The sequence below is a fragment of the Onychomys torridus genome, unplaced genomic scaffold (assembly GCF_903995425.1).
Source record: "Onychomys torridus unplaced genomic scaffold, mOncTor1.1, whole genome shotgun sequence".
Lineage (NCBI taxonomy): Eukaryota > Metazoa > Chordata > Mammalia > Rodentia > Cricetidae > Onychomys > Onychomys torridus.
The window spans coordinates 15,909-24,953 of record NW_023411283.1 but is presented as its reverse complement, the minus strand read 5'-3'; the positions used below and the strand labels follow the sequence as shown (position 1 = coordinate 24,953).

At 43.9% G+C, this 9,045-nt stretch overlaps 1 protein-coding gene across 1 annotated transcript; it reads right to left on the bottom strand.

The window, feature by feature from the left end:
* Positions 1–243: 243 nt before the first annotated feature.
* LOC118575067 lies at positions 244–8,299 on the bottom strand. Its single transcript, XM_036175770.1, has 3 exons — positions 8,251–8,299; positions 7,601–7,652; positions 244–5,758 (listed from the first exon to the last, which is right to left on the bottom strand). Exon 3 carries the CDS (start codon positions 5,279–5,281, stop codon positions 4,373–4,375), a length of 909 nt encoding a protein of 302 aa, XP_036031663.1. The 5' UTR covers positions 5,282–5,758; positions 7,601–7,652; positions 8,251–8,299; the 3' UTR covers positions 244–4,372.
* Between the last annotated feature and the right edge of the window lie 746 nt (positions 8,300–9,045).

Genomic DNA, 9,045 nt, shown 5'->3' with positions numbered 1-9,045 from the left:
CAGATCTTTTAACTGCGTGCCTGATTCCCAGTCTTCCATTTCCATTTCTTGAGGCTTTGTCCTCAGAAATGAGTTAGATTTTATACCTTGTCACTGAGGCCCAGGATTACAGCCCAGTTTGACACGTCAAGTTTTGGTACCTGTTTCGAACTCAATAAATGTTTTACATTTCAACCACTGAGCTAAATACCCCTTTTGCATACCTAGTGCCACCCACCCCACAAGTGATCTTATGGATGCAGATATAGTTCGATTATTGGCCCTTTATTGATCTTAAATTAGAGACCCATTCTCACTCCCCTCCAGATTGCTCTTTCACTGCTGATGTTGCAGGCAGTGGCTGAGCAGGAAGCGGCAGCAACTGGGTCAAGATTTGCAGGATATTACTAACATTGCAGGTCTCTCCTTATCTACTCACTTCATGTCTTCAAACTTGTCCAACTTTTGGATTTTTTGGTGTGGTTCCTAGGAGGCATAATTCCCTAGGAGTTTGTAAGTCTTGAAATCTTTATAGACAAGCTATGTCTTCCAAAAGAACTATGTCTTTTCCTGCCAGAGGGACTAAAAGGGGTTCTCTCAGAGAGACTACCATGGCTCCTTTCTGAAGGACTGCCCCAATACCTCTGGATGGAACTGAGATGGCTCCTTTTTGAGGGTCTGTGTTGGCTCCTCCCAGAAAAACTGAGTCGACCCTTTGTGGAAGGACTGTGTCCTCTCCTCTCTCCAGAACTAAGAGACCTCCTTAAGGGTGTCTCCCTTGGATGGGTCAGCTCCTCCATGAGGGGCGGAGACCTCTCCCCTTAGAGAGATTGGAATGGTTCAGGTCAGAGAGAATTTGAAGGGTTCTCACATAAGGACTACTATTCTGTCTTCGGGAGGGACTGCCTTGACTCCTCTCAGAGAGAGGTCTAAGGGTTCTGTCACATTTTGTAGCCAAAGACTTGAAGCAAGTTCTGCCAATATTACTCCATGCAGTTTGGGAGTCAAATCAGCATGCTTTGTCCCTTGAGAGGTTGGCTTCGGTATCACTACAAAGTATAACTTTTAGTGGCGGTCCCGAGATAACTTCCACAGATTTGGAAACACTGGGGAGATCAGCCATGTCTTTGTGGATTCTGTCACTTGACCTAGGGACTTTGGACTGACCATTGCAAAGTTTATAATTTCATCCAGTGATTTTATTGGAGTTATGTTTGAAGTTCCCATGCTTACATCCTGGGGCTTTGTTAGCCTACCTGCTACCTCCCCTGGCTGCCATGACTCAAAAGTGAGCTCCTCAGAGTCTATATCTCCCACAACTTGACTGGCTTGCTGGGTTAACAACTCTAAGGATTCTTCTATTTGCAGCCATGACTTAGAGGTTCAACTTACAGAAATCTGAGGTCCCTGTCCTGAGGTTATCCCTGAAACAGAATCTGGAACATGATAGGATGGGCTTGGTGGCCATGCTAGAGATTGTTGTTCCCTTTGAGATCTTTTCTCAGAGCTCACCACACCAGGTCCTAAGTCACGAGGACATAGTCTTAGAGATTTTTCAACACATCCAGTCTATTTATTGGCTTTGAAGTCACGCTAAGAAATTCTTTCCCTGGTCTTACCTCACAAGTTAGCATCCTTCCTTCTGCAACATGATTCTTGAGGTCAAGGTCAGTCTATTAGATTCTGTGGCTTGTTCTGTTGGCAACTCCTTGTAATCTTTAAATTGAGGCCACAAACAAGAAAGCAACTCCAGAGTTTCTGGGCTCTGGAAGCTTTTCTGTGGGGTTAATTCTAAGGACATCAAATCTGGATCACTTAGTGTGGGAGTCAGATCAACAGATTCTGGTTCTTGAAGATTGAGCTGCTGAGGCATCACTAATGATTCTATGACTTTATCTGTTGGTTTAGGTGTCAACTTCATAGATTCCTTTATTGTTTCTAGGCTTTTATATCCCAACCCTTTTGTCATTTCTGAAGATCCTGCATCTTGATGATCTGGTAGTGAAATAAAATCCACCAATTTAGAGAATTGGCGCCTCATCTTCTCAGTATAGTATGCCAACTAGTGCCCTCTTCTATATATCACTTGAGAGGATTCTATAATTTGATCACGTGTTTGGGGATTTTGGTTCTCAGATGTCACATTTTGAAGGAATGGTCTTGGTGATAACCCCACCGAGGTTCCAGTTTGCAGCAGAGACACTGATGACAATGTCACATGTTTTACACTTTGTCACTATGGCTCTGAAGTAAATTCTGTCGGTTTCATACATTGTTGCTATGATTCTGGAATCAAATTTGAAAATTTGACACTAGTCAGTGCTGGTCCTGCTAAGAACTCCCCAGTGGACTCTGCTGTTGGTACCATTAGTTTGTCATTTAAAGGAAACTGTTGGCGACCCACGCTTGGCTGTTGGGAGCAGAGCCTCAGTGGCACAGGCTTCACATCTTGAAAACATGGCTCTGGTGCAAAGCAACACTTAGCACATTGAGAACAGTGGCAAGGAGTGAACACTAGAGAAATCACACTTTGAGTCGGTGACCCTGGCTTCAACTTCACAGATGTAACATTTTCAAAACAAGGTTCAGGTGAAAATTCCTCACTTCTTAAAGTCCTGCAGACTGCAGCCAGGTGTCAGTTTCACAGAATTTGGAAAACAAAGCAATGGCTGTTTGCTCATGTCTGGAGACATTCTATCTTCAGGCACTGGGGTTGGTGAAACTCCCACAGATTTCACACCATTTGTTGGAAGCCTCAAAGAAAACATTGGTTGTGTGGTTTGCTGCTACATACAAAGTTGGTTCTTCAAAAATGGGATCTCTTGAAACTCCACCCCTACCTTTAAGAGAGATGACATCACATCTTGAAAAGATGGTCCACAGTTCAACAGAACAGATTTTGGACATTGAGATTCTGATCCAGGCATCAACTCAAAGGACTTAAATTATAACTTGGTCTGGGACTCACTTCTAAAGATTTTGTTGCATTAAAGTGTGTGCTTGGCATCAGTTCACCAACTTCCATAATCTCCACCAGTGCCTCAGGAATTAGACTCCTACCTTCTACCAATAGAGTCTTTGTATTCTTAAGCAATGGTACAGGCTCTATCTTACCAGAGCCGGTGCTTTGTGAACATGATTCTGGGGTCACATTCACAGATTTCATATCTTCAAGTGATGGTCTTAGAGTCAACTCCACCATTTTTATATCTCCTTGTAACTCCTGTGATAGGGCTGAAAGAGCTTCTTCCATACCTTGAGACTGAGAATCGGGGATCAAATGCACTGATTTGTTACTTTGCAACTGTGGACCTGGGGCCAACCGTGCAGACTTTTTGTTTTGGGATTGTGGCTCAACTGTCAGTTGACCAGATTTCACATCTCAAAACCGAGACTCAGGGGCTGATGGCACAGATGTCTCTCTTTGCAGTTATAGTGTGGGGGTTAATTCCTTATATTGCATATTCTGCTGATGTAGTTCTAGGGCCACATCTATACATACCACTGTTGAGATTTCATACTTTGCAATCTTGGATCTGGGATTAGGTGCTGAGATTTTACATTCTGTAGTGCTGGGGGTAAGTCCATGAAATCTATAACCTTAGGCTGTGGGATTGTGCTCCCCCCCCCAAATATTCCATTTCCTGAAGCAGTGGTATGACTGGCACTAATTCAGCATCTGAAACTTGATGCTTTTTGGCCCCTTCCTATAGGTCCTGTACTGGGAATGGTGCTGCTGGGATCATTCTTGTGGATTCCATTATTTGATGATGTGTCTGTGGCGTCTCTACAGGATCCTTCACTTGTGGCCAGTTCAACCCCACAGTTTCTGTCATGTTTTGACTTTGTCTTGGGCTTACCTCCATACATTTTAAGCCTTGGTGCCATGGGGTGAACTCCGAAGGGTCTGTGAACTGATGAGACAGTCCTGGAGTAAATGACTCACACTCTGTGCCTTGAGGTTGTGGCATAGTCCACACAGAGTCTCCAACCTGACCCTGTAACCCAGAAGGCAATTGCAGAGACTCTTTGTCTTGAGGCTCTACAACCTGTAGTGGTGTGATCATTCCCGTGGGAGATGCCTGGACTAGCTGGCTCACCTTTAGAGCATGCAGGGATTGACATTGCAGTAGTAGCTCATCAGTCATTCCTGATGGTTCCAGGACTTTAGATGGTGGCTGTGGAGGTATGCTTCTAGATTCTACAGTTCCTACTGGGACAGTAGATGTTGGAACATCTGGTAGAGCTGACACTGGGGTCAAATTTTCAGCTGGAGGCTGTGAGCCTCAGATCAAAGCCCTAGATTTTGTAACGTGTAGCTGTCCTTAGTGGAGTTACCTGCATGAAATCCATGGCTTCTGTATCTTCAATGGCTTCAGGCAGTGCACTTGAGCTAATTACCATTGCATTTTGATGTACTGTACTGGAAGAAATCCTGATGTGTTTTGTGGCTTGATTCTGTGACGCCAAGGTCATGGTCAGTGTTCCCATGTCTCCATGCCGAGGCTGGGGAATCATTTCCACAGCTTCCACAACTGTCTGCTTTGGCCCTACACTCATACTCCCTGGTCTTATGGTTTGATAGGTATGCAGTGTTGTCTGTCTTCACTGATTCCATGACTTGGCATTGTGCCTTTGGGGCTATTCCTATTAGTTCTATGACATGTGGACTTAATTTGTCAATCATCCCCATGGAATCCATGGCATGAAACAATGCCACAGGAGTTACCTCCTGGTTATCTGTGACTTGACTCAGTCTTGAGGCCATGCTCTTTAATTCCATGGTTGATGCTGAGGACGGGTTTATTGGTTCAATTACTTGATTCAGTGGCTGAGGAGTTATACTCACGGTTTCTGCTTGATCTGACAGCTGTGGGGAAAACCCCTCAGAGTCTATCACCTCTGACCCTGATTCTGGGATTAGTTGTGCCATACGTATCTGTATCTTTGTTTGTATGACCCTCTGCTCTATATTCAGCTCTGACATGTGCTTTGAATCCTTTTTCACTAAAGCCTTTTCTTCCTGAATTATGTTAACCCCAAAATTTCTGGGAGATGGAGGGCCCATTGATATAACTAAAGGATTATATCTAAGTTCTTGGTGCTCATCCCTGTTTGAAGGAAATGGTTGTGACATGACTGCCTCCATCCTATGGACTTCAGAATTCACCCCAATGTTCATGTGAAGATGCAATGATGGAGGATCTGGAGCTGTGCTGGTATTTTGCTCAGCACTCTGAGGAATGGGTGTAGCTAACTGAGTTTTTGGGAGCTCTTCTTCAGGGACTCCTTGTACATCCATCAAATGATTGAGTATGTCCCAGGATTTTTCACAGGCAGAGTCACCACTTCTTGCTGCAAAGTAGAAACCTTCTGACACATATGTGTTTCCAGTTCTCCTCTGATCAAAGGAGAGAGCTGGAGGGGAAGGAAGGGAGGAAGAACTGCCAAATTCAGAGAAAGACCTGATTTCTCAGGATCTGTCAGCTAAGAAGTAGGCAGGGATGAGCCATGGCTCCTGGGCATAGATGTTTCCTTTGGGGAGGAAACAGGTACACAATCACTCTGGAATTGCCAAGCTGTTCCTTCAGGAAACGCTGGAAGATAAGACAGGATCGAGTTGTTGTTGGATGATGCAGAGGACATGCTGTAGTCAGTAGAAGGCTTTCCCTTTTTACAGGAATAGCTGGGTAGGATAGCCTCCTGAACCACAATGACAGAGACAGAGGAGGAAGTCACATCTCCGGATTCTGAAACATTCAGCTCCATAAGTGTTGATCTGAGAAACAAAGAGAAATGTTTTCATTTTCTTTGGAATCAGTAGGGGGAAATTAGAGAGAAGGAAGAGAGTGGTTATTTCAAATCCAAAATATTTTTGGTATAAGGGAGAGATGAGGGAAAAGAGGGGTTGCATTTACAAACATCAATTATTTATGTAAAGAATTCCTCCACCAGGAGCAAAGTAGACGAGTCTGTCAGTTAAGTATATGCTGTACAAATGAGAAGCTGAGTTCCATCCCTAGAACCCACAGGAAAATAAAAGAACATAGTGTCCTAGTACTGGGCAAGCAGACACAAGTAGATGCCCTGAACCTCACTGGACAGCCAGGAATAACTAATGAGTCCCAGGGATTGACTCGATCTCCAAAAACAAGGTGGACGGCTCCCCAGAAATGACACCCAAGTTTTACCCAATACACATACACACACACACACACACACACACATCTGTGCTTGGCATGACCTTAGTTGGATCCCTAAGACTCACATGTTGGAAGGAGAGAACTGATTCTTGTGGCTTGTCCTCTGACTGCCACATCATGATGTGGTGCCCATGAGCACACATGCACAAAAATACAAATGAATAACATATATACATATATATACACAAATATACACAGGGGGGACTAGAGAGATAACTCAGCTGTTAAGAGCAGTGACTAAGTGACTTCTCTTCTAGAGGACCCAAGTTTGAATCCCAACACCCACATGGTAGGACACAAACATCTGTAACTCCAGTACCAGGGGATCATGTACCCCCTTCTGATCTCTGTGGGTACCAAGCATGCATGTGGTGCACATATTTACCTTTAGAAACATATCCATACACATAAAATGAATAAAGCTCAAAAAGAAGTTCTCCACTGCTCCTCAAACTAACTTTTTTCCTTTTCCTCTTTCCTTTACTCTTTCTTTCCTTCCTTCCTCCCCCTACTCTCCCCCCATGCCTAGTAACTGTTTCAAGACTTTGCATTATCCAGATGTTGGAAGATCTGTTGAAGACTCCTGTCTATTGACCAAGAATACATATTCCTGGGTCCAGTCGGTAGGAAGTCCTGAAATACTGGACACAGCAGGGTATGTCAGTAGAACTGAAGTGACTTTACAGCAGGAATAGAAAGTTAATTTAGGAAGAAGGCAATTGCTCTCAGAGTAAATAAAGTAAGAGTGCCAGGTATTTTACATACAGCGTTTACAATGAAGATGGTATCATGGAAGGATTTCTATTCCTGTGGTGAACCCCAATGAACATAAACAAGTTGGGGGGGGACACGGTTTGTTTCAGCTTACAACACTCAGGACCTACTCCATTGCTGAGGGAAGTCAGGGTAGGAACTCAGGGCAAGATGGATCCAAGAAGCAGGAGATGAAGCAGAGACCATGGAGCTGTTTACTGGCTTGCTTTCATGGTTTGCTCACCCTGCCTTCTTGTACCACCTGAGACCACTAGCTCACTTGTGGTACCACCCACAGTGAGCTGGACCATCCCTCATCAATCATCAATTAAGAAAATGCATCCAGGCGTGGTGGCACATGCCTTTAATCCCAGCCCTTGGGAGGCAGAGTCAAGTGGATCTCTGAGTTCAAGCCCAGCCTGGTCTGCAGAGAGAGTTCCAGGACAGCCAGGGCTACATAGAGGAAAAAAAAAAAGAAAAGAAAAGAAAAGAAAAATAAGAAAGAAAATATACCACAGGCTTGCCCACAGGGCAATCTGTGTTAGGGGGGCAGCAAGCAATTAAGGTTCCCTCTTCCCAAATGATGGCAGCTTGTATCAAGTTGACAGGAAACTAGTCAGCACAGGTATTTGTCACAGGACAGTCTGTAGACAGATTCTGCTCACCGTGTCAGATCAGATGCACTGACATTTATCTCTGTTTCTTCCAACTGTGACACTGAAACAGAAGCAAAGAAACTGTTAGCATAGTGCCTGCTGATGCCATCTAATAGAACCCCTCTTCAGTTAACAGGGATGCAAAGATGAAGTCACACCCATCGTGAAGCTGATGAGTGGTACAGCCCAGCTATCGAGTTTTACTATGCTTTTAAGCTTACTATCCTGTCTTTCGTCATGTACTAGAAGTCACCCATGAGAAGCCCTGGAATGGGAACGCAGCACTGGGTGAACACACAGATCCTGATACATCTTTCCCTTCAAAGATGTGTATCCCACATCCACATCTGTGGTAGAGGAATAAAGGTAATGGACCTCCTGCACCAAACTCTTGGTAGTTGATCCTTGTCCATTCTCCTCTCCCATACTTTGGGCTCTACATGAAGATGTAGGACAGAGAAGCCTGAGGAAAGGAGACAATGGAGGATGGAGTGTCTGACTGACTTTGGAAAGAAAGATGTCAGAGAGATGGGTGTACTCTCCAGGCACACCCTCTTTTTCAGCTTTCTTCCGCTTCTAGTGGAAAGAGTCCTAAAGCAAGTCCACAGTTCATCAGTCATCAGCCTTGAGCTGAATGATAAGGAGAGAGTCATTCTGACCTGTGAGTTTCCGGATCTGTTTTAGAGATCTGTTTTGTTTCTTGGGAGCCTAGAGAAACAGACAAAGAGAAACCAAGTCAGGTTTTCGTTCTAGTTTGGGGATTTTATTGACAGCACATCTCATCTTTTCTAGGGTATATCGATATGTTTTATACCAGGTACCAACACAGTTGTGATCCGCAACCATACCATTAGTTACCATCTCATTTATTTATTTGTGAATAATGGATTAAATATCCTAAGGGACCTGCAAGATGGCTCTGTGGGCACAGGTGTTTGACACCAATTCCGATGACATGAGTCCCATCTCTGGAGCCCACATAGTAAAAGGATAAAGCAATTTGCCCAAGATTTGCTCACCTCCATGTTCATGCCTTTTGTCCATGCATGCACCCACATGCAAATGAGTAAGTGTTTAAAAATACCTAAGTCCTAGATTATTGTGTGTAGTCCTGAGACTCTAGAGGTAAATATGAGTCCTGTGTTGTAGAGACTTGCATTAGAAAGGAAAACAGCCAACTAAACAGGTAAGATGCCATGTGGGAGCTAGCAAAATGGCTCAGTGGATGAAGGCACTGGTGGCCAAGCATTGGCAACCTATGTTCAATCCCTGTGCCCACTATGGTAGATTAAAAAAAACTGACTTGTTTAAAATACTCTGGACTTGAATTATATAACCTGTTTTGATGTTCAAGCTATCTGTGTATTATTTCTCCTGCAGGTGTACTTAAAATGGTTTTACATTCAAAAAATGGACAAATACTATAGAATTGTATTACATGAAATATATAGAAT